Source organism: Melitaea cinxia, chromosome 2, assembly GCF_905220565.1.
Source record: "Melitaea cinxia chromosome 2, ilMelCinx1.1, whole genome shotgun sequence".
NCBI lineage: Eukaryota > Metazoa > Arthropoda > Insecta > Lepidoptera > Nymphalidae > Melitaea > Melitaea cinxia.
Genome location: NC_059395.1, coordinates 13,124,705 through 13,152,154, shown reverse-complemented (window position 1 = coordinate 13,152,154; position 27,450 = coordinate 13,124,705). Strand labels below are relative to the sequence as shown.

At 31.2% G+C, this 27,450-nt stretch overlaps 1 protein-coding gene across 1 annotated transcript in view; it reads right to left on the bottom strand.

Annotated features, from left to right (window-relative positions):
• The window catches only part of LOC123665215 (protein sickie), a 221,874-nt gene that overhangs the window by 119,635 nt on the left and 74,789 nt on the right, over window positions 1–27,450 (bottom strand). Inside the window, 1 exon segment of the mRNA XM_045599553.1 lies at window positions 2,491–2,807. Coding sequence (XP_045455509.1) covers window positions 2,491–2,807 — 317 coding nt within the window.

Genomic DNA, 27,450 nt, shown 5'->3' with positions numbered 1-27,450 from the left:
GAATCAAATTAAATTACGTACAAGTATAATCATACTTCAATAATTGAAAACGAAATTAAATTGAATTTGACCAGTTTTACTTTATCACTTACGTAAGTAGCGCGAATTTTAAATAATAACTATAATTTGTAATCTATAAGATAATAATAAAACTGTTTAGTATCAGCTATTTTTTTTTTTATTAAAAAGCCATATGATCGAGAAGTAAGATAGTAACCATGTGCTACGCCCCATAGAAGCTTGCCAATTATATATTCTATGGATATAATTTGAAAAGTATCTATATATTAATACGTGAAGCAAAAACTTTGTAACATCTTGTCATGAAAATTGCGCGGACGCAGGAATATGAAATTTCGTACACTTATAATTTATATAGAGAAAAGGTGCAGAATGCTAATATTTTCTTAAAATTGTGCATAAAAATACATTGAATCAATAAAAAAAAATTACACACTACCATGTATTTGACACAAACACGCATAATAGTACTCTATTGTTGATTGTCAAAGTTTGTAGTGAAATTAAATTTTTTTAAAAAAGGTTCGGTATTTTCATAATTTTTTGGTTTTCTTTAATTTAAATTTTTTATTATGCTCGAATTTTGACCTCTGGGCGACCACTAGTTCAAATAAAAATGCAACAAAACTGTGACGAAAATTTTAAAGACTGTAATAATTTATTTATTATTAATAATTTATTATCATTGATACGATAAACTTAAAATATAGTATTAGATACTTATCGTTTGACTAATTACATTAAACGTGTTATAGTGTTATGGACTATCAGTAATATTTTATCCCACAATAGATTTATAACTCAGTCACACTAATTATAAACTGCGGTAGGCATTTCCGATCTTCCGTTTCGATCGGATCACGGAGACGTCACACTTTCAATCTAACTGTAATGTAAGTGTATTCGATTTATATTTTCCAACAAGTATTAATTATTTCTGGTCGCTAAATGTTTTCCTCGTAAAAATTCAATATTTTTACATACATACAATATGCAGTCATTCGCGGATTACATTAATATTATGTGTACATAACCAAAGTACAGAATTTGTATAACCATTTTATTTTATATTTTACTTTTTAAGTAGTACATATAAAAGTACAAACAAATTAACAAATATGAGATTTACTTTTCGTTCAACGTGTTCTCGGTAGGATTAGTTAATGGCACACCAACAAACGAAATGTACATCAAACTTGTGCTAAGTTAATAAGAAATAAAATAACTTGCCTTATTAATATTGTACTATAAGGTTGTAGTTGTAATGTAGTTTCGTTATCTCAGAAATAAACACGAGAACCAAAGTATTTATAGATGGAAACTGTGGAACGGAAACTCACGAGATATTAGAATCAGCCGAGATCACATAGGTACCCAGTCTCACGATAAGCTCTATTAAATTGAAGAGGCGAATTGAACTGTTTTCAGTATAATAATTAGTGACATATTTCTTTACATTTTCCTTTTTTAAATAGAAATAAAATAGGTATATGTTTAAGGTAGCATAGGTAAGTCACTAATGTGAAATTTTTATATTATTTACATTAAACTTGGTTGACGATTTAAACATACACGAGATCTATTTAATATTCTTTAATCTTATCAAATACTGTAAGTATCAAAACAGTTACAGCTGTTGAAGCATAATGGTGTTAAGCTTTTTGTTTCTTCATATTTTAAAATTTTAAGTAAATTAAAATTAATAAATATATGAAATTACTTTAAAAATTTTAGTGTATTATCGACGTTTTAATTTTTTTTTTTTATTTGTAAATAAATAAAGAATCTTGTGAACATGACGAAATATTTTAAGTAACGAATATTCGGTCCATTTAAATTTTGACACTACACCAAGGTTGTTTCTCAATTCGGACTTCCAAGAGTTCTATTTTAGGTTAAGCCTTGCTCATAAATTAGGTGTCAACCCTTGCTTGACTAATTACGCGTGCGCAAGTAGCGTTGTCTCGTTGAGAAATTGTGCACCTATCCGGATCATATGGACTGAAACTAATGTTACCATTCGTGTGCTTCGAACATCAAAGTCAGGCTAAAAATATCCTATCAACCAATATAATTATATAACTTGTATTATATGGGAACCGATAAAATTTTGTTTCATAAAAAGTTAACAGTGTACTTTAAAATTTAAAAAATTACGCACATATAATATGTACATGTCATATTAAAAATTATACTTTGTTTGAACCATATCATTAATATGTAGATAATCACTAATAAAAACTAAATGTTTATTAATACATACTAAAACAATAACCACAAAATTTTGTATATTGCAATAAGAGCCATCTATTCAATATTCGGAGAACTATTTCTAATGTACACTTACATATAGTAACTATTCAACAATAGATGGCGCTGCACGCTCATTTCCAATTTTTTTTTTACTCCTGATTAAGGTTATGATATGTGTTTAAATTATCTTTACAAATAATTAAAGATATCACTTACCTATTAGCTGTTAGTGTCGTCATTTCGACGTTATTTCCACAAGCTGTTAAAATTTCATCGCAACTACTGCCCCCTGTTATTCTCTGGACGGAACTTAAAGCTGGAACGTCTTCGTTTAAACTCTTTCCGGAGTTCGTTGCATTGCTACAAGGTGGCACTGTACGCTGTTTCGATGCCTGCTTGTGTCGGCTCAATGCAAAAAATAGTGCTAATACAGCTTTTAGTTTGGCGTCCCGAATATCAACAGCTGTTACTTGTTCTAATCCTTGGACTTTTTGAGCGTGTAAAAAGTCTAAACAGCATTGGACGTTCTCCAACTGGAAAAAAGAAAAATATGTCATAAATGGCAGAAATGATGCTTATTGTTAGTAGTTTGCTAAAAAATATTACACCAAACTTTAGTTTATTTTATACTTCGCAGAAATGACCAAAGTAACTAATAATATGAATCGTTCCTAAATATGCGGAGTGTATTAATTTTGAGAGATTATTCATTACGATTTCAAGGATATAATATAGGGCATCTTTTTAATATATAAAGATATATCCATAGGCCTTATAATGCCCGTGCTTTTGTTATTCCAATTTTTATTTTTGTTAGTAATCATTACTTGGTACACTACTGCAACTTAGTACATTAAGAAAACCAATTGTTCTATCTTAGCGTTCCTATTGCAGACGTGAGTCCACCGACCAAAATTAAGGTAATTTAATTGATATCCTACATGCAAAAAGATATAGATAATAAAAAAAAAGCATTTACAAGTATTAACATAGGTTAAGTGTATATTGTAGGTAGGCCAAGTAGGTCATAAGTGTACATATAGTAGATAGCAAGTAAGTGTATATATAAATATAGATCATAATAATAATAATGACAATAATAATTAAGGCAAGGTGCAATATAATAAAAACAAATGAAATAAAAATAACAATTTAAAAAAGCAATAAATAATATAAGGCATTAGAGTAGCCATTGTGGCAGAAGGACACATTGTTAGACGCACAGCGAAATCGTTTTAAAAGATAGTACCTTTTACGTAGGAAGACCTAAAAAACATGACTAAATTACATAACACGTAACGTAATTATTATTTTAAATGTTATTCGGTCTCCTTATTTATCATCAGAATCAATAAAAACAATGTCATTCGATGAATAAAATTCGCAGTTCTAAAATGGAAAGTAATTTGGCATAAAATCATTGACGTGCACTGCACCCATCGCGCGTACTAATGAGAGCTTTTACGTGCGTCGCCATTATATGCGCGCGCGCAGCCGGTGGATCGCGAGGGGGGTATACAATGAGCTTATCACTTAAATTACCCATGAAGAATAAATAAAATCATGTTGACACTGGCTATTTATCGACACCTGCATCTAAATTACGCTAGGCTTTCTTATCTTGATATTCAACCCGTGTTCCCGTTGTTTTGAGTATTTAAAGAAATGTTTATGGGACGTGATGTCGACATGAATGTCACATAGTTCACGAACTTAAACAATTTATTAAAATAATCTTAATACGTTAATATTTATAAAGTAAATAATATTTAAGTTATATTCGCTGCTTTCAAGAAAGCCTTTTTACTACATGTTGAAGGGAGAATATTCTTGTTAGTACATATTTTCCGAGCGTACAAAATAAGTACAACTTAATATTAAGATAATATTAATATTGCAAATAATAAAAAAAACCATCAAGGCGATCAGAAATATTGACAGAGAAAGAAAAAGAGAAGCAAAAGAATAATATTCGATAATGGTTGTACGCAAATATATTTTAAACATTACATAAATAATGAAATCATTTCAGTTAATGTCATGTTTAAAAAATAGTACCACCTTTTGTGTAACTCTTGTTGAATAAGGCAGTAATTGCGATTCTCTCTTCAAATACATTTTTTTTCATGTTTTTTTTTTTAACAAATGACCGTGTAGGCGCATAAAATCACGCTTATAACACTCTGGTGGCGGTAATATCGTAATACATTGTGACAAATACAAAAAAGGTTAATATTTATGTAAATAATATTTTAAAATTTTAAGTACACGTGTTATATATTCTTACTGTACTTAATTAAGTTGCTTTTACAAATTATAAAAGGTTGATCGTCTCGCATGACGTCCAAGCAATTACTGGTGGAGGTTTTTAGACTGTACGTACAAATAGTTTTTGTAACTTTTTTGTCCGTAGAAAATTTTATATTTAACTATCTGTGCCCAGTTTCACACACGTTAGTTTGAGGAGAAAATAGCCTATCATCGGTAAATGGGCTAGCCGGCACAATTGCTAATTTGGAACATATACAACACAATCACAAGACCCAAAATCACGACAGCATAATTACGTACTAAAAAATATTTGTGTTGAGCGGGCATAGAACTTGCAATCACTAGCGCAACAGTTAGTTGCTGTGACCACTGTGCCCACTGTGCCAACCCGTGATTTTTATGAATGAAAACGAGTAAATAGTTTGAAATATGTTGTCTTTGTAAATAAAATAGTAATTTCCGGAAAAATGTACCTAATAAATGTAAAAAAATAGCAACGTAACCGACCTTACAGTGTATGTGGTAAACATAATTAGTCTAAAAGTAGATCACTGAATTCTTAGAAAAGATTCACGCTCCATACAAGCGTAAACGATTATAAAGTTGATTCCACAATGCACCAGTATTTACTTCAGTTTCGTTGCGACACAAGGGCCGGCGTCGATCCATAAAAGGCTTGTCTACTGATCTCATAGGTCACCGGTACGACTGAGACCGCGTGAGCCTCTGTGTTTACAATACAGCCTGCAACGTAACGTAAATACGACCATATGTTTTCGTCACGGTTAACGCCCTTAGCAAGATTCATGGAATAAATTATTAATAATCCTTATTCATTAAACGAGGACGCGTGGTTTCTTTGTGATATTTTATAATAATACACTTTACGTCTGCGTTTGCGTTTATGTTTCTTATGATTGATGATGTTATTCGTTTATATTTTAAAGTTTCATAACTGTTTAATGCTATTTACATTGTTGCAATGAAGTAACTGGAACTTAAGTTCTGATCCTTTAAGCTTATGTTTAAATTTAACAATAATTTTAATTTGTAGATACAAAAAAGAATATAATTATAGGGGCATATCCGCCAACCCGCATTGGAGCAGTGTGGTGGATTAAGCTCTGATACTTCTCCTACTACAAGAAGAGGAAGAGGAAAGAGGCCTATGCCCAGCAATGAGATATTACAGGCTGAAGCGTAATAATATGATTAAAATAATACGGTTGAAAAGTATTTAGACTTAACTATTACTTTGACCACTTTGTTGTCTGCCTATAATATTCGCTACAAGAATTCTACTCGGTTTCTCAATAGATTCATTGAATTGAATACATGAATTACATCATTAAATTAAAAAATACCGTCATTTTAAAGTCACGTAATCTTGTTTTGATCATATTTTTTAAGCTACTATTGTCATAGTTGACATCAATATCAATAGGATCGCACTATACTTGTCTTTACACACTGTTTGACAGCTGACGTTGCGACATGACAATAGTGTGGCCATGACGCAAGTTAACGAGATATGATCAGAGGTATCAGCTTTCATACAAACATTTTTGGTGGCAATCGACGATATGAATGTAATTAAATTGATCGATACAAACAAGTGTAGAAATTGTAGGCAATATTTTCATTACTTTCCTTTTCTTTTTTTAACTGGCTTCGAAGGTTCTCAATGAGGAGGTTCTGAATTCGACTGTTTTCTTTAGTGTATGTTACTCCATAACTTTTTACTTAGTAGATTGATTTTGATGATTTTTTATTTAATCGAAAGGTGGTTTTTGTCATGTGATCCCATTTAAACTTCGGACAAGTACATTTCGAGTTATATCTACTAATGCGTATTTACTTGACTATTTTTTCATCGACCAACGTTCTATTTATACCTCTTAAGTTTTTACTAGGTATACCAATTTTGATAATTCTTATTTAAATCGAAAACTGGGGCTTACCTGTTGTACCTATTTAAATTTAATCGAGATAATGATGACTAAGTTGCCCGAGTTTTGCTCGTTAAGAAGTGGATCATACCTCGTAAGGGAAACATACGAGTCTATTTTATTTCGATGTTGAAAACAAACATGTGTACTACTATCTTTAAAAATAGCGTGAATTCGTACAAACTGTTATCCTCTATTTCAGCCGCTTACCTTTAATATAAATCCTAATCCAAAATATGCGATAAAATGTATCGATATACCTATATAATAATAAAATGTATCCAATTTTAACCATTGAGATTTGCTAAAACGCAAAAATCAATTATAATACCAAGGTACCAAGAATTCAGGTTTAACAATGATATCATACACAATATAGCATATAATAAGTTGTATTCTCAATCCTACACCTAAAGGAAAGCCGTTATCTAGGTACAGACGCCGTCGGCCCGACCGTTAACTAGCCCCATCGTAATTGTTACATTGACCAAATTATCTCACAATGTCAGATTCATATAGAGGCTCAAATCTAAAATATTGTTGACAAATTCGCAGACACTTGCCAATTTATTTCTTGACAAATAAATTAAGTATTTAATTGCGAATACTTCAAAATTCTAAATTAATAGCATGATGGAGAAGTCTATGTAGAGTGTATGTGATTTATCAAAGAAAAAGTCTCCTTTTTCAACAAGGAAGTAATAAAACACTTGACTACGGAAATGTTTCTGGATGCACAAAAAACTTTTGAACGTTTCCTTTATTGGATTTTCGGTGATGTAATGAAATAAGACCCTTGACAAATGTAGCGACATTTAGATCAAATCGTAATCAAAGTTCTGTTACGGTTGTTAAAATGTAGTATTGAGAATAATACACTGTGTATTATTGACAATAATTTATTGTGTTATCACATCATTTTTTTAAATATTTATCTTAATATTCCACTTATATATATGGACTAACAAATCCGTGTATACATTATAAATTATAATGTACATATTACGAGAGTTAAAGACGTAACGTTAGAATTAAAGAAAAAGAAAAGGTCAGGTTATAAATATACAAATTAGGGGCGTGCATAAATTACGTGAGGTGTTTTTTTAAATTTTATGTCCCTCCCTACCACCCTGGTGAGATGTCGTGAGATTTTATTCAACCCCCAGCCCCTAATCTCACATGAGATTTTTCGAAATGTGGGTTTCTTACGTAAACGCGTTGGATTGTCATTGTAAAAAAAAAAAAAAATTGCTACGTGCTTTTATTTACGACTAGTTAAGACTAGTACTCAGACACAATCAACAAATCAGACAGTCAGTAGATGTATAACGTCGAAGTATGAATCAAATTATTTTCTTTCGAACGGATTAGTGAATGATCTTAATCGTATTACGATTACGCTTAAGATTAAATCTTACGCATGTACAATCTGGATTAAATTGACCAAAATAGTATAAATTTTTTTCAATCAGAAAAAAAATTGCGTGATATTTGCCGAGGCCCCTCTCTCTCCAACGTAAGATTAGATGAGATTTGACTCGACCCCCCTAAACACCTCACGTATTTTATGAACGCCCCCTTACTGCGAAGAATTAAAAATGTATCAAATTGTCTATTAAGATTATACAAGGTTATATCTATTAATTAATTAATAATAAAATGTAGAAACAGCTAACTTTGACGATGAATGTAAATTGTTAAATGTTAACACTTTCATGAACCTAACTAAGTACTTATATATAAAAAATATTTCAAATGTTACGAACTAGCAATCAAAACAAATATTCAGGTCCTTATTTATTTTTAAGAAAATTTCTACTCTTTTCTATGTAACTGCTTAAGTTGTATGAAGTGTAATTTCTTTGATAAAAGAGAATTCAATAAAACAGAAATAAATATATACAGACGAATTTAGAAATCTACTATTTATTTGGTAGGTACGTACAAGAGCAACATAAAAAAAAAAACTTAAACTTTAATTCGAAAGAAAGCAAGTATAAAGTTACGTTTTAATACCTTGCCATTGTATTGTATTGTATAAGTAATGAACCGAATAAAATATCAAAATGTAGCATATCGTGTCGCGGGCACGAGCGATCTCGATGAAACCTGCTACCTGCATTTTTAATAGCTACAGGTGACTTATTAAGAACACATCTACAATAACGTTACAGTTTATTTATAGGAATTTTAAGTGTTCAATCTATTTCAATATTATAAAGCGAAAGAGTATTTATATTTCTATAAAAGTGCTTGTCTCAGATGCTAATTATTCGATTTTGGAATACGATTGTAATCTATAGCTATTTTTGGGCTAGACCTTTTAGTGTACAACCATTATAGCAGCTCAAACTTGACTTTAAAAAAAACTTCGAAATGTTACTAAATAGACCTGAATCTAGAGTCAAAGAAATCACTAGAAACTATTGCAACGATCTTTCCAAGTTCTAACTCGGCCAAAATGAAAATATCGTTGTATGCCACCAGAACTCGATGTGTTGACAAAGTTTCTCAAGAACGGATTTAGTCGAAGTCGTAGAAGAAGTTGTCGTAATATTTGAAACAAAGCCAAAATAATATATGAGTTCATGACAAAATAAAAGCGATTAGTTAAAAGCCAGTCAATTGCGAGTGGAAGTGTTAAGCGGTTAAAAAATTTAACCGTAATGTTTTCAAATATATTTTTTTGTGGATCGAGCATATGCCCTTTCAAGTATTAACGTTATTTTATCATTTACTTATCCTTATTTCAGTCATAGTAATAAATATTCTTTGAATATTTCAAATATTTATATCTAACGTTCCAAATATACGGGACAGGAAAATATTGAAACAGGAAAGATGGGCAGCGTAGTCTCAATAACAGAGTGCTATTAGTTCCATACGGAAATCAAAAAAGTAGTTTATTCGTTCCACGAAGTGCTATTAATTGTCTATTATTTATACAATTTTATTTTTTAGTTTACACGCCATCATTAAAAAATAAAACAAGTAACAATAATTTCAAGTATTGAATACTAAAAGTCAAGTGCACCCCGTTATCCAGGATAAGGTCATGGCGCACGAGTCGATGTATGCATGTATGTCGAGGTCTGCGGCTACTGGACAGGTTTGCCAGTATATTATAAAAAAATATATATTTTACTTAATCTAATCCTGGTTAGAGTTGCTTCTACGTTGCTATCTACGCTTCAGCCCGTAATATCCCACTGCTAGGCATCTTTCCCCATGTAGGACAAGGATCACAGCTTAATCCATCACGCTACTCCAATACGGTTTGGCGGATATATACCCAACTACGAGTAAAGATCGCTATCAGGTGTACATGATAACAACCGGGAGCGACGGCTTAACGTACTCTCCGAGGCACGGTGGGGAGACCCACAATGACTGCACAAAGACCCTGACCACGGCAAACATCTGTAAGGCTAATACAGATGTTTGTCATGTGCAGGGATCGAATCCGCAACCGCTAGCGCAACAGCCACAAACCAGTGCTGTGTCCGTGGCGCCAACGCGTCGTCCTTTGCCTGTATATTTGTTTAAAACTACGCGTACTAATTATAGAACTCGAAAACTATAGAAAAGCATTGTCAAAAATTAAAAAGAAACTTCGACTTATGTTTACTACTTTTTAGTAAAAAAAAATAATAATAATTTAGTGATCACTGTACAACCCTGAATGTTCTTATCTGTGCATGCGCAAAGTTTTGCATTCAACCCAGGACGAACCAGTGTAATTAACTCGAAAATGTCCAATTTTAATAAACAAGCCGTTGCAGATAGCTTATCTGTTGTAAACTTTTGACTTTCGCGCGTAAAACGTGTTATTACAGAAATTGGTCAATTTTGTTCTGCTGTCCTACAACTACACGGTGACCTATTTAAGGAAATCAAAATTTTAAGAAAGTTTATTTCTTGATATGATATATTAAACCACTACTCATTCTAATTTTAGTGCTTAAATCAATTTAAGAAATATTTTTCAAAATATGACCTTACTAACAAAAAATATTCAATTGCGTTAAAATTAAACTAAACCTGAACCTTTACAATTTTTTTTTTTTTTTTACTTAAGTAAAGTTATTATAATTTCGCTGAAAATTTAGTTTGTGTTCTTAAAATATTTATTACATTAGACTACTGAGAAACTGAATGAATAGATGTGTATGCGTCAGGATTTTCATAACATTTCTGTTCTTTGGCTTGCCAAAAATGCTTACTATAACCAGCAGGTTGTTTGCCAACTGTTACTAGCGCCAAAAAATCCTACATCGTCATTCCTTATTTTTTTAAGATCTCGGATAGTTTATAAGATGTTACTTTACTCTAAAAATAGTAAACTTTACTTGGCAACATTATCATATTGAATTATTATTAATAACATCTTTGGCAAAAAAAATAATCTATTCGGTCACACGAATTCATCCTTTATCATCTCCATAATGTTGAAATATTTAATAATCTAACCAACAACGAATAGTAAGTTTATAGAAACGGGCCGTGAGCCGTATTTTAGATTCGCGAGTAAACCAACGAACTCTTAATTTAAATATAAAAGTTCGCTAGAGGAATCCTTGATTTACGATTAACAGGTAAACTGTTAAACATTTTCTTTCATACTAAAGCCTATAATAAATCAAGATAAAGTCCCCCTCTATGGAGGGAAGTGAAAAGATATCAATTTAACAGAACAACGCTGATGGCGGTCACGCGATCACATATGGACATAATAACCCGTTATTAGGCGTTATTGTATGTTAAAGGTAATCGCTAAGACATAAAATATATTGCATTTCGTAAACGATTTTTGTTTTTTTACTACCCATAAGTACATTTTCAAGGATTTTTCAGTAGTTTGAGAAGTAATTACATAATTATAACGTCTTATACCATATTAAAAAGTATTTAACAACCAAAATTAATCGAATCAGTCAACGATTAAAATTTATATATGATATTTTAAAAAAAAAACTGTTTTTTACGCGGGACATAGGTAGGTATAACTAGCGTTATAATTATTTTGATTTAAGGATTGAAAACTCGTTAAACAGTAAATTTTGCGTATCTAGCCAGTTTTTTACAGTTGAATCTACAGCCGAAACAGATGAAAACTTTAGATTGACTGTGATATATTTTTGTTATAACCGTTGTATTAGCATTTTTTAACTTCCCATTATTAAGTGTATCACGAATTTTATGCAGTTTTATTATACTTAGCAACTCTTGATAATGAATTGGGTATTCTTACAACGATGATAATTTTTTATATTATATCACTGAATTGCTTGCTTAAAGCGTTGATTGAACAACGCACTGATTGGATCGATTTTAAAGATTTTCTCAGAAGCATAGACATGTTAACGAACGAGTCTTGCAAAACCTTAGCGCCATATTATCTTGTTTAAGATAGGTCATAAATGTTTATGTGTTCATACAACAAACGAAAATAGTCGAAACTCAAAGCTGACCTCGACTATTTATGAGTAGTTACACTAGTTATTACCTGTATAAGAACAAAGTATAGCTTACTAAGAGCATAGTAACCTACTGACAACGATACTGTTATTACAGTGTTGTAGTTACGACATATTTCATTATCTTCGTTAAGACCTGCCCATTAACGGTTTTTCATGTACACTTTAAAGGACGGTGCACAACTGTTGAATCGAGCAGAATATATTTATTACTAGCCGTGCCTGCGACTTCGTCCGCGTTTTGGGTATTTACATATTCAACGTGATTGTTTAAATTAATATAACTTTTTTTTAATTATGAATCTTTTTACTATGACCATGCAGGACCCATCTGATATCGATCGAGGTTCCGCACGGGGAGCGAGTGGGAGGTCAATCAAAGACAAGAGTTGACACGATGACTAGCTTTTTTACCGTTTGAAAGCAATGTCAAAATGTTAATATCCTATTCAATTATAACTCGTTATATAATTCGTTAAACATCTAAGTATTGGGCCAATAAATTTTAGTAGTTATTTAACTTTTCAGATAGTCTGTCCGCACCATTAGTTTAAAGTTTGAATGTAAGCACTACCTTCCTTGAAAGTCATAAATCTGTCGTATATAACAAATTAACCCACTTACATTTCGGGCGAGGCGCGTTTTCGATGGCCGGAACAAATCACAGAGTAAAAGTCACTTATTTTGTTTCGTTCTTACAATGTCGTACGCTATTGGGTGTCGTGAGAATATTACTCAATCCTATAATATTGTACCCTTGAAGTATCTGAATTTTACTGAACCGCATTAAAACGATATCAATAGGTAACACCTCGTTGGTTATTAAATACTATTTTATGTACATTATTACAATCCATTTTTAATTTAATCAATGGTTTAAGTTATATTAATAAAACGCAGTTTAACACATTATTGTCATTAAAACTTGTGTTTATTAGTTATTCAATTAATATTTAACGGTGATTCAGATAATTTTAATAAAATCTCAACTATTTTACAGCAGTTGATTGAGGAAAATTTGTATAAACAGCAAAACAGACGTAATATAATTTAATCGGACTAAACACTAAGTAAATCTTATCTTATATATAAAATTCTCGTGTCACAATGTTAGTTCCCAAACTCCCCGGAAACGGCTGGACCGATTTTTATGAAATTTTGTCTTAATATCAGATAGGTCTGAGAATCGGCCAACATCTATTTTTCATACCCCTAAGTTATAAGTGGAGGGGATTAAGGGGGTTAATAACATATAAGGCAAAACAACATTAGCGGGGTTAGCTAGTAATTATATAAATTCTTATCCCAAACTCCCCGGAAACGGCTGGACCGATTTTTATGAAATTTTGTCTTAATATCAGTAGGCTTACTCTTGACTTCAATCCCAATCTCACAAAAACACGAATTCAATACAGTTCCAGTTCCAATCTGCAATATTTTGGTACTCTTGACCAAATCGAGCTTTCAATTGAATTGAAATTGAAATCGAATTGACGATCGGTTTCTCGTGTAGCCATTATAATAAAAAATAATAAGAAAATAAAATTTAATTCATGAAATTTTATGTTTTTTAAATTATAATGTGTCTCCAATAATTAATTATTATCTTTTATATTGTAATTCCTTAAATTAAACCTAAAACTGATTTTTTAAGCATAAAAACGCAAGATATATTATACATTCTGCATAATGTGTGTTGTTGTTAAAAAGAAGCTTATGGCTGACGCAATTTTGAGACTTCTAAATTTCAAATTATCTCAATTACGTATTTTCTTAATTTAATATTTATAATTAACTTATCTTCTTTCTTTATTTACTTCTGTAATAATTTCTGCAATTTTACCAGTGTTAAGCTTAAATTAGTGAATACAAAAGTTTATTAATATAGTTAAAACATATTAGAGACTTAAATACTGTGATTTCTATTTAAATATTAGAAACATAAATACTGTGATTTATATTTAAATATTAGAGATATAAATACTGTGATTTATATTTAAAAATTGCTACCTTAGGTTAAAAGAGGATAAAAGACTAATTGTTACGCAATTAGTTTTATTTTAATAAATACTGTGATTGTGATATTGTTGATAATATAAAAGTATACATAGTTAATATATGTTAAAAATAAGCGCCAGTCGCACCATTATCATAATAAAAAACACTTTAAGATACACAATCGAACACTAAAAAGTTAACTTTATTGAAACGAGTAAATTCGATCCCAAACACGATTTCCAAGTCGATAGTCAACGTCAAAATATTGTCAAGAGTGCAAAAAATGTATAAGATCGAGAAATCCCAATTTCTATTAGTTACATAAAATTCCACTGCAATTGAGTCAAATCGTGCGCTAGTGTAGTGTTCAAGAGTACCGATTGACAAGTTCTCGATCCCAATCCTAAATTTCAAATAGGATCGAGTTTCAAGAGTAAGCCTGCAGATAGGTCTGAGAATCGGCCAACATCTATTTTTCATACCCCTAAGTTATAAGTGGAGGGGATTAAGGGGGTTAATAACATATAAGGCAAAACAACATTAGCGGGGTTAGCTAGTAATTATATAAATTCTTAGGGGGAATTGGGGATACGGTCGGCAACGCCCTTGCGATGCTTCTGATGTTGCAGCATCTATAAGCTACGGTAATCGCTTACCATCAAGTGAGCCGTACGCAGGTTTGCCAACCTGGTTATTATGAAAATATATACATAAGGAGCGACTTCCACGTGCCCAATTATTATTTTTTTATAACGACCATCTGTGATACTTTTAAAAATGTAGTGGGAGCACATTTAAAATGCATTGTAGTCATTACAGTCGACGGAAAATTAAGAAAGCACACCTTTTTAAAACAGATTACTCGCTTGAAGTTTAATGCGATGTTGTATGAATGAGGGAAGATTATAATGGTGTCATTAGTGATGTTCTATTAAAAAGGTCTTAAGCCGTTTATTATTATGGTTACAAACGTTGGAGATGCATTTACTTCCTATGGGCCGAATTTTTTTTAATCACAAGAAATCATTATTTAATTAAATAATATCTATATAATATATATCTAGATATTTTCTATACTAAACAAGCTGGCCTGGCGAAATTCGTACCGCCTTTTTGGTGAATATAAAAATTATTTTTATCGAAATAAAATATAGCCTATCTTTCAAATTAGATCAAATTAAAATCGATTAAGAGTCAGAGTGATCGATATAGTTTGGTCACTCAAAATATTAAGTTTTTTCTTGCATTTTATTGTAAGAGCCTTTTCCAGTGTTCTTTGATTTTTGCCGATATTAGAAAATTTACGATCTATTCTTATTTGAGGTTAATAATTTACACAAATAGGAATATTTCTTACTTAATACTAGAGAAACTTCTTAAATAAATAAACCGCTAATTCTTTCGCCGTTCACAAACTATTTATATATTTGTAAACAGGCTATAAAACATTTTAAAAACGACTATAAGACACGAGAAATAACACAATTCAAATACTTTCTTATAAAGCGTGTAGTATTGAAATAAAAGTAATGTAATCGTTACAGTTAATAGGAATTCCGTACTCGGAATCTTTAACAATAAACAAAAGAAAAATTTTAATTGACTCCCGGAAATCCAAAACAATAAACGCGAATGGTTTTGTTCCCGTTCCATAGTGCCACATTTGCGCCACATTTCGAGATTGTAATTCCAGTGCATATCGATATCGAAAACAATACTTCTAAATAATTTCCATATTACATAACTTTTGCTTATTACTATAAGACGTAATCTTTTAGAAGTGTGGTTTAAAATTAGAAATACAGAATGCCCTTACAAAAAATTCAAAAAGTCAAACGTTCGATTTTAATTTTCCTTTTTTAATTTTCTTTGGATGTTTAATACCATAATTAATAAATAATTCACTCGTAGATATTAAAAAAAAAGTTTTATTATGTAAGTTATAGCATTAACTTATTATTTTTTTTTTTTTTTTAATTTATTACGGTATACACATAAAGTATACCGAGCGAATTATTTTTAATTAAAAAGACGAGATTGACATTCTATCGACAAGTTCAAGGTCCACGACACACGTGTTCACGCAGACATCCAATTTACTTTATACAACATATGTTACGAATCTTGATTTAATACATACTAGTTAACCGCTCGCGGTTTCACCAACGCTCAAAATCGTGTTTAAGATGGTTCGTCACCCCTTTTCGTCACCCCCCTTATATATACCTATGTCACTTACTCACTCACTCACTTTGGCCTATCGCAGTCGACTGCTAGACATAAGCCTTCACAAATTTGCGCCAAAAATGGCAAGAACTCTTTTTTTTTTGCCCATAGTCACTTCGCTGGGCAGGTGGGTTAGTGATCGCAGGACTGGCTGGCTTTGTCACACCTAAGACGCTACTGCCAGTCTTCGGCCGGTCAGCATTTGAAGTTCCAAGGTGGTAGTGGAACTGTGTTATCCCTTAGTTGCCTTTTACGGCACCCACGGAAAGAAAAGGGGTGGTTATATTCTATACTGCTGTAACCACACAACAAGCCTATGTCGCTCAGTAATAACGTAGCATTTTCCTGGTGAAAGAATGTTTATAATTAAATAATTAAACGCTTCACACTCAACGGCCCCCATTAGGATCTTCTCCTGTGTCGGAGGTCCGGAAACAAAAACAATACACAAGTACAGACGCCCAGACCACGACAAACATCTATATGGCCAATACAAATGTCTGTCGTGAGCGGGATCGAACCAGAAACAGCCAGAGTTGTGACCGCTGCGCTAACGCGTTGTCAATTAATCCAGTACTTTTTGAATTTATCCATTACCAACACTTAAATTAAAAAAAAATGTTTCCTCGTTATAATATTAGTATATACAAAATTATAATCTGTAATTTTCCAAGAATAGATACTTATTGTAAACAAGGATCCATTGACAGCGGTTTTTGAAGATATCGTTACAGAACACGTTTTAAACACAATGTTTTGTAGATCTTTTATTTTTTCGTAAAACTGGATACAGGTGTTTGTTATATTTATCAAGTGTTATAAAAATAAATTATGTAGATTAAAATATCGACAAATTTAAATATTTAATAATCTATAAAATATAATAGATATTCATATCATAAAATTAAATAGCATAAAAACTTAACTATTACATATATAACACACGAACAATAGATACACGATATTTATCTATTTTCAAAGTTTAGCCACCAAGGACTAAAATTCATCTACTCGTATTTTTACATGGAAAAAAATTTCGTCATTATTCGCTTCATTAAGGGAACATTGCACTCCTCAAATAACATGACTCGCTCAAGGGCTTTACATGGGGCGTTGATGAATCAGTGAGTGATCTTAACATCTTTTTTTAAATATTTACTTTAGGATCACACGATAGATATATCACAAAACCCTATAAAAATGTATTAGGTATTATTGTCTACTGGAACACGTTTAAATGCCTTCGTAATGCTTGCATAGAATACGAAATGACGTCTGTCAAAATCAATTCGATTTGATATTATAAATTTATATTAGGTGCCTAATACATATGTCTTTAATATATTACAAACATTAAGAACTATATATTATATTAACGTTGTTTCTATCTTATTAAATAGTGTATGTAACAATATATATGTACCTATTCCTTTTGTAACATTTAATTTGGATAAAAATGTTACTTTATACGTCATTACGTTATGTAAATTTCCTAGCTAGCACACTACAGTACTACACTAAATGTATCTAAAAGAAAACCTAGGATCAAGAAATCAGGAACGGACACAGATAAGCCATTCAATGTGGGTTCAGAGGACGTGACAATTGCAGCGGCGCCGCTACGCCAACGCGCTGATCTCATACTCATAATACAACTCATCTTCAGATAACCTAATGTAGCTAAAGGGGAAAAATCGCAAAACAATACAACACAACCTTGATCTAATTTCTAAAGGTTATCCATTACAAATATGGCGGGGCTTTTGACGTAATTTAAAAGCACTATGCTATACAGTCATATAATTTGCATTGCTTTGTATCACACCATGATTGAACGTAATTTTATTTTTCAACCCAAATATATAATATTATTTATAAAATCGACCAACAAGTGTTTTTTAATAGTAATACACAATTTACAATTCAACACGTACAAGCGTTCCTAGTAAATTAGTTACTTTTAAAGATTCTTTTATTTTTGTTCGTATTCTCTTAAAGCAATAAAAACTAGGATGCAATAATTGAAGCAAACTGCAAAGTAAGAACGTGTATAAGAGCGCAATAATTGATTTGGCTATCGACAACAATTGGAATGTTCGATAAATGCATAACGGATGATAATTGCTTATAACAAACAGTAGATACGCGTCCACACATTATATTATCGTTGTTCTTCTTCTATCTAATTAATGGGTTTCATTAGTGTCAATACGACACATAATACGTCTGAAGTGTCATGTGTATGCAAATACGAATTAAATTATTTGATCAAACCGATTTATTTATTACATTACTGATAAGTGGTAAACATTATAAATAAATTTAGTATGATTCGCGTAAAAAAAAATAATAAATGATGTTTTGAGTATAAAATTTTACTGAAAAATTAAAAACTATTTCCTAAGTGCTTCTAAAACCACAAATCACATCACACATTATAAAAATTTAATATTTTTATTAAATACTATTAAAAAACATTAATGAGATTCTAATCTTTTAAAATTTTAAATCAACACGTGAATTTTGTAGGTTTACTATGAATAACATTAAGGTCCCACAGAATTATTTCTTGACGTTTCGAAATTCAATAGTTATTATTCATAATTTAACGTCCCTCTATAATAGTACGGATTATAGAAAATACCTCGAATTAATAAAGTTACTTCTTCATTAATACCAAACAAAGCCAGGCGCTTGTGTACATAAAGGAAAATTTCTGTAGGGTTGACGCAGAAAGTATACTGAATTGGGATGTCGTTGCAGACATTGGTTAGGGTGCCAGTGGTCGCAACTTCGATCCCCGTTTATTACAAATGTTTGTATAAGCAATACGATCTTTTGTCGTGATCTGGTCATTTGTGTCTGTTTTGCGTGTGTCTTTTCGGGTCCCTGCTATTAGTTTTCTTTTATTTCGAGATCCATTGTAAAGCGTTTTTATTATTTCACGAATCAGTCTGTAACATACCACTGCTGAACATAGGCCTTTTTTTCGAGGTTGTAGAACGATTCAAGTTTAATCCACCACGCTGCTCTACTTCGGCTGGCGGATATATTGCCTGTTATATAGCAACGATTGCTATCAGATATTTATGACAACCACCGGGACCTTACGTGCGTAACCGCGGCTTAGCGTGTTCTCCGAGTCACCGTAAGGAGACATCCAAACCGAAAACAAATATTTGTATTATAAAAATATCCATCCCGGGCGGAAATCAAACCAGTAAACCGCCGGTGTTTGGGTAGGAGCGTTGTTTTTTTTATATCATTACAAAGAATGACTAAATTAAATATAGTTAGCTTAAAAACAGTAACAAAAACTAACATATACATATAAGCTGTAGGTACATAATAAAATGGGTCATAATAAATGCTTTACAAAATTTTAATTGTAAGAGTCATTTAGTTTAGTCTCACTAGACTTATTTCCATGCCCATTGTCTACTCTGGATGAAAAATTATTATGATTCCAGTCCTACTGTCTGGTATTTATTAGATTGCAACGAGGAATTTAATTTTTTCAAGCTTTCAAACTATTATCCTCAGTCGTATTTTATATATTAATATTTCTATCGGAGTATTTCATTTAATTTTTCTTAAATTGGAAAAACATTGTTTTACTTATTGACAGCCCTTATAATAGTTGTGATTTATATTTAGTGTTTCTGACACCACGTTCTTTGAATAAAGAGATAATTTAGCTGAATCTACATTACCCGATATTTCAGAGAATCGTTTATGACCCGACCTAATTGCATTGGGCAAAAACAAGTTATTGACAATGAAAATGCTATGAGCCACAGCCTGAGTAAGATGATTTTAGGCTATGAATCACGTTATTACGTTACATTACTAATAATAACTTATTGTTAACTACAAAATTCTACTTATTCTTAAATTACAGGAAAATATTTATTTATAATTTAATTATAACGAGTTTGTACCTACATGTACTTAATCTATCTACCTTTAAGTTGTAATGTTAATATCCAAAAAAAAATAATATTTCTGTATCGACGGTCAATTACAAGATTAACTAATAAATAATATAAATTTTACTTTTTTTACTAAAGTCGTAAGACAGTGTTTTATTAAAAAAGATGTGTTGGATTATCTCACTATCTTAATCATTTAATCAAGTCTGATTTATATTGTACATTACATATACACTTATTTCTTCTGATATAAAAATATTTTTTTACTTACTTAATTATATCATTTCTTATTGAAAAATATTTTTATGCTGACTGATAATCATCAGTCTCATTTTTCTTAAGAAGTAAATTCTTTCTTTTTTCCTAGGCTTTTACAACGAAAAGATGAAAATAAATTCAAATAAATAATGTAGACATTATGACGTAAATGGAACTTTTTTCGTCCATTATTTTCAAGAAGTAAGTCTTTTGAAATATAAAATTTAGACATTTGTAATTTGTACGAAAATATATCCGAAAACACGTTACAGCGAAAAAAAAATTGAATAAAATTAAAAATTAACGTCAAAGATTATTATCATTATATGTCCGGTTTTATTACGATTGGCAAGTCGCTGACGTCAATAAATCTATATTTTTTTTTTGTTAACACAATTAACGGAGTTGTGTCGAGAGGTCGACCCGTTTGGACTAGTCAAGTAGACTCGCACAAAAAAAGAAATACATTAAACGAACGTATTAATCAGTGTGTCCCAGTTCGAGTCTGGTTTTGGCGATTATTAATATAAGTACATATACGTACGTAATATAAGCTCCCTGACATTAAATCTGTTGCTTCTTAAGCAGACGACAGTTCAAGGCAATGGAGTGTACGAGCGGCGCCTGCTCATTGCTAATGTCTTTTCACACGACGTGCTTTAGGCTGTCCTCGTGCAATATATTTAATTTAAAATTAAATAAATATAATATTTTATCGAAATTATTACGAATATAAAATATTTAATAAATACAAAATAAATCTTTTAACAAATGTACGAAAATTTCAAAGTAATCAGATGTTTTTTTTTTCGACTAAATATTAAAAAAAGCTGCTCTAACAAAATTCCCAAATATTCATATTTTCTATATATGTATAATCGTTGGTTCATAGAAATTAAATTAATTAAAGTTCTTTAAAAAAAAATTATATCTTCTTACGAGTTAAATTATATCTATGTTATCTCAATGATCGAGCTTATATTTAGTTCGGCAAACCCTTTGAAGGTAGTCAAAATTCGTCTGCTTGATCGTTTTATTAAAAAACGCGACAGCATTAATACGTGTTACAAATTTAATTCTGGGAAATCACGTGCGGGCCGATGGCGATCAGAAGCGACCACCCATCAAACAAGTGTGAAAAGTCACTTAGCAAAACAAAATGTAACCATTTCATTTTTACAGCTGCACTCACGCTTGCGATTTATAGCTGATGCATGGCAATCCGTAATCATTTGTATGCGATTTGCCTCTTTAATATTGGAAATACATCGATGGAAGTGCAAATTAGACGATGGCTTACTTACATATATAGGATTTGAAGCCAAGTTCGCTATTGGTGTTTATCATAAATAATATTTTTCTAATACAAACCGATATTGCAAAATATAAGCATAAATAAATGTTGTACGTATTGCATACTTAACTTTGGGACGAAAGATTAAAATATTCAAGGTAGGTATTTCAAATACGATCTGCTGATGCTTTCTTATGATAAGTTTTTATGTATTTATATCAAGGAACGTTATTAATGTTATAGTACCCTTAGAGTCCAAAGTTGAATCTATATTTTTCTAATCAGACAAAAATTACTAATACGTCGGGAAATATTCAGCTTATAACATCCCATTGCTGGGCATAGCCCTCTTTCTCCATTCAGGAGAAGGATCGGAGCTTAATCCACCCGCTACTCGACTGCGGGTTGTCGAAATATTAACGTCGACAAGCGACACATAACATCGACACATAATATGTAAATTTCGAAACTATCTAAGATACTGAACAGCATAAGGTTAGAAGCAAATAACTCGCGTTTTGCAGATGCGTTCAGTCGTACCTACAAACTAGTCCACATTTAAAAAATTTCTTCCATTGAAGATGGTTAAAAGAACCGTGAGAAAAATATTGACATAAACGGAGTCGAGATTACCTAGTGAAAATAAAGCTTAAAAAGATTTTTGTTTGGCAGTTTGACATCCAGAGCACCACCAAGCTTGTGTGAGTGATTTTCTCATTGAAAATATTTGGTGGCGAAATGTTAAGTCCAGTTCTTTTTTCACAAGAGAGTAAAAAAAAGATATCCTAAACTATACCAAAACCGTGACAAATAATGGAATAGTTTTAAATTGTTGTGGTCCAGCGGGTGGACGCAAAATGGATTTTATGGACGCAAACTGGGTAAATCGCCTAATTCTGAAGTTTGTCTTTAAATAAAATAATAACAAGATGTTTCGAACAAAACTGAAAATTAATCTTTAAATAGACTATATAATGAACACAGTAAATAAATTTTTCATACAAATTAATGCGGGGACATTTTTATTTTCTTCTTCAAACTTGCCAACTGCACTAAGTGGACGCGAACAGGCGAAATGACCCTACAATACATACCTTATAATCTTTATACTCACTAAGCTCATTTATACAAATTTCATGTGTATAATTTCATGTAATAGATAAGTTTTACATTAAAATTTAATTTTACCGAATAAAATTAATCAAAAACTTATTGAAACCGGCGAATTTATGCTTAAAGCAACGTGTATAATTTTAAAACGGCAGTTTCCTCAAAAAAGGCCAAAAAATAGTTTTAGTTCATCCAAATTAAATTTGTTTATTTTTATACTAACCAGTACCTATAAAATATTTTTTAAATATAAATATGATTGATTGTATAATCAATGTGTAAAAACTGTTTATCATATTTTATTTTCTAGATTTATACTACTAAGAGAATAGTAATTGGCTAAATTATATTTCGTTTAAGTTTTTGAATAAACAAAAGATTGATTTATGTAAATTGGATATTGGTTTTAATCAAAATTTTTGAAATGTTAACATGATTATTTTTTGTTAAAAAATATATTTATTAAAAATTTCGAAGCTATCGATAAAAAAATTCATCACACTAATCAGAAAAACATCATCAAATAAACCTATCTATTTACATTTTTTAAGTATAAAAACTGTCACTGTTATAAATCATATATAAACGTTTATATAATTAACGGCACCGGTCTAATGGAAGAACTAGATTTTATAACAGTCCGAGTCAACGAACATCAAATAATTTGACAGCTAACAATAAAATACTGACCTGTTTCTAGTTATCCTTTTATGAAACAAGGCACTTATCATAAGTAACTTTGATATCACTTATTTATAGACAATACACAACAAGGACACATGAACTATGTATAACAATATCGCATATTCAACTGTCACAACGTATTCAAAACTTCGGATAAGCAATCAAGGTGATTAACGAAACGATTTGATCGAACGAACATCGAGAATTCGAAACATCCTAGCTTTTTCGCTTAGTCGGACAACGCAACCACATCCGAGCGAGGCAAACGCCCGAATGACTTCGATTCACTTGATTGTTAAAGGAGTCATGAAATAACGAATGGAGAGGCTGTGGTAATAGTCCCAACTATCAATTAATCGTCTCACTCTTATTAACACTAAAACGTATTTTTATTGCATTTTTACTAAGCGTAAATTAATTTTTAAAATTCTAATGGCTCATTATAAATGTTATTGATTTTTTGTATAGTTACGTAAGTTATTAACTATAAATTACGTTTTTAATGTTCAAAAAGATATTTTTTTTACTTTAGACGTTTATGGCTAAATGCGATTCTTAAGTCAAATATTTAAATTATTATTTTAATCTTTTCTGTATTTATTATCGCACATAAATAAATTTCAAAAAACCGTTGTAATAAAATTATTCAAATGCGTAAACCTAAAAAGGTATTATATTCTATCATAAAATATCGTAATGGAATCTAAACCGATAACAATAGTGCAGTTACTATTTCCACGAGATCGAACTTGATTATTTGAAGGCACTATTCAGGTAGTGCTAAGTCACGGCTTCGCACAAATAATAATACCTTTATCAGCGGTAATACCTAGTATCTACATGTAATTACCTTTTATTTTACTTTATATTCTGAACTAGTTCTTTAACAAATTGAAAAAGAACCTATTTCGTATCGAGAGATCCTTTATTGAGGAACAAAACGCCGTTATAATTGATAGATGGCGAACGAATACAAATGAATAAAATATCAATAAAATAGATTTTTATACTCACTTTCAAAAATATTTTTTAAAACAATAATTACATTATTCTGTAATTGTTTAATACAACCCACACAGGGCTTTATATAAAAATCGTTAATATATCTGTATAATTATTAATTTTTAGTTACATTTTTTTTCGAGGTACTAATCAAACATAATTCGCATAACAATAAAAGTATTTTATTTATAAAAGTATTTTAAAACATTATTTTAAAAAAGAGACCTACATTTATAATAATCACAATTTATCAATTATGCATAATAACATTTATTACTATGAACAATACAAGGAAAAGTCTACCAGTTTGCTACAAACTTTTAACAGTCTAAAATGTTTAAAAAAATTCTTACTGTATCGAAACATTTATATCATCTTGATTGTTATATATTTTCACGTTATACGATTTATCAAAATAATATCCATAAAATATATTTAACAGTTTTAATGATGACATGTTAATTTTTGTATGAGATTTAGAAAGATATATTTCTTAATCGTGCTTTTGACTGGAGCAAAAAATTAATGATTAAAAAACCGTTATTACATGCCAAATGAAAAATATATTTTTTTATATAAACAATGATAGCGTTAACTTTGAATAGTCGAATATTATTATTAATATTTAAATTACAATATATTAGTGACAAATTATTTTATGTATATATGTACAATTAATTTTATCTATCAAGTATACCGAGTTATATATATATATATATATATATATATATATATATATATAGATCGTTACTCATAGTAGGGAATTTATCCACCAACCCGCGTTGGAACAGCGTAGTAGATTAAGCTCTGCTAAGCTAAGCTATCCTTCTCCTATATATGGAAAGAGACAGACAAAATGGATAATAGCATGCTAATAAGCAAACATGTTCAGACGTGCTCGGAGCACGCCCCCCACCTACCCGCGCCTCAGGTAGCATGCTCGAAAATCAAACGTCGTTTGATTTTTGAGCACGCTCTAAATAAGCATGCTCATTACATTACACACGTGCTACTAGTGAGCACTTGCTCAATAAAAGCATGCTTTCGTGCTAGTAATGAGCACGTCTGTCCGTACCTTATACGTTTTAATAGCGAGTCACAAAATCGTATTAGCCAATAAAAACAAAGCTACCGAGTTGCGCCGGAGTCGACCAATGACGGCGTTGCTCACTTGTCCTTGTAATCGTCGGCGTCCCGCGTCCCTGGCTTTCAGTCGGTCAGTAATACCATAGCGGTACATGCGTAAACAAGGTCAAGGACGTTAAAATTATTATTCGCCGGAGTTTGAAGATGTTCTTGAGTACTTCGAGCGCGATCCCTGGCGGAGGACAAGGATGGCAGCAAGAGAATTCGATGTTAGCCAAAACTTCGAATGGAAGATATTACGTACACAAGGATTACACCCGTATCATTTTCGTAAGGCTCACGTAATAAACAACGCACCGGAAAGAATCGCCTTTTGCCAGTGGTTGTTAAATAATACAAACGACAACATACTCTGGACGGACGAGTCACTGTTTACTCGAGTGGAACTATACAATGTGCACAATGAGCATTACTGGGCTCTAATTAACCCCCACTTGATACGAGAAAACCATCACCAGCCGGCCTAGCATGCATACAACGAGATATCTCTTGACGAGAGAGAGAGATAATGTCTACATCGAGTATTTTCTCGATTACCCTAACATGCGCACTACGAGAGACAAAATTCTCTTCCGAAGACTTCGCCTTGTCGAGTAGAGAAACGTTATCAACCATAATCACAACTGAATATCATTCTTATTTCTTATGTCGTAAAGTTGAATTTACCTGTGCCCAGCAGTGGGATATTACAGGCTGAAGCGTAGCGTATATGTTTATGAAACCTTTAATTCCATAAAATATAGAAGTTTTAAGTATGAAAATTTAAAAAATAGCCGTAAAGACTATATATATATATATATATATATATATATATATATATATATATATAATATAGAATCAGAGCTTAATCTACTACGCTGTTCCAACGCGGGTTGGTGGATAAATTCCCTACTATGAGTAACGATCTCTACTGGTGTACATGATAACAAGCGGTACCAACAACTTAACGTGCTCTTCGAGGCACGGTGGGGAGGTCCACAAGGACTGCAACATCTGTATGGCCAATACAAATGTTTATCATGTGCGGGGATGGAACCCGCAACCGCCAGCGCAACAGCTATAAACCAGTCATCAACATATAATCACGGTGAATCTTAACTCATAAGAAAATGAAAGAAAAAACGTTTGTTATTCTCTTAAAGATGGATCTCGGATGCTAAAAAAAAACTCCAAACAAATTCTTGAACTACTTAAATTCTTCATTCAGAAGATAACACACAGTAATAGCAGGGTAAAAATGCGTAGAAAAAAGTATTGTGTAAATAAATACTCATTATTGATTTATTTTTTACACCTATTATTTTTTACTCCAACGTTATTTGGCTAATTGGATAAGTTTTTGAGTCCCGTTTTAAAATAAAATTAATGATGTTTAAGGTATAAAAAGGTCATTTTTTCCTGCCCTTTCTTTTCTTCTTCTTTCTGATATTGTTCTCATTAAACCTTTTTTATCGAGATCTCCTTATAAAAATGTTTGTTGATATTATTTTCTGAAGCTCGTTTAGAGTATTTTTAATTAACATAAGAGTTCATTTTTATTTTTAATTTAATTGCCCATTACATTTATATGCATCGATAAATCTGAACTTTAATTCAATTAAAATAAAATAAAATACGTAAATCTTAAGTAAGCTAGGCTTAAGAAATTTAAACCTTCGTTTTTATTTTAGACGAATGTCGGTCGTATCTCAGTAGCAGAAACTGGACTTCAATCTTATCTTATGTTAAGAAAAACGTTCCAGTAATCTATCAAAGTAAGACTTTTTTCTAAAGAGGTTTTCCCACACTGGCAGTAGTGTAAATATATAAAATCACTACTCTCCGATAAA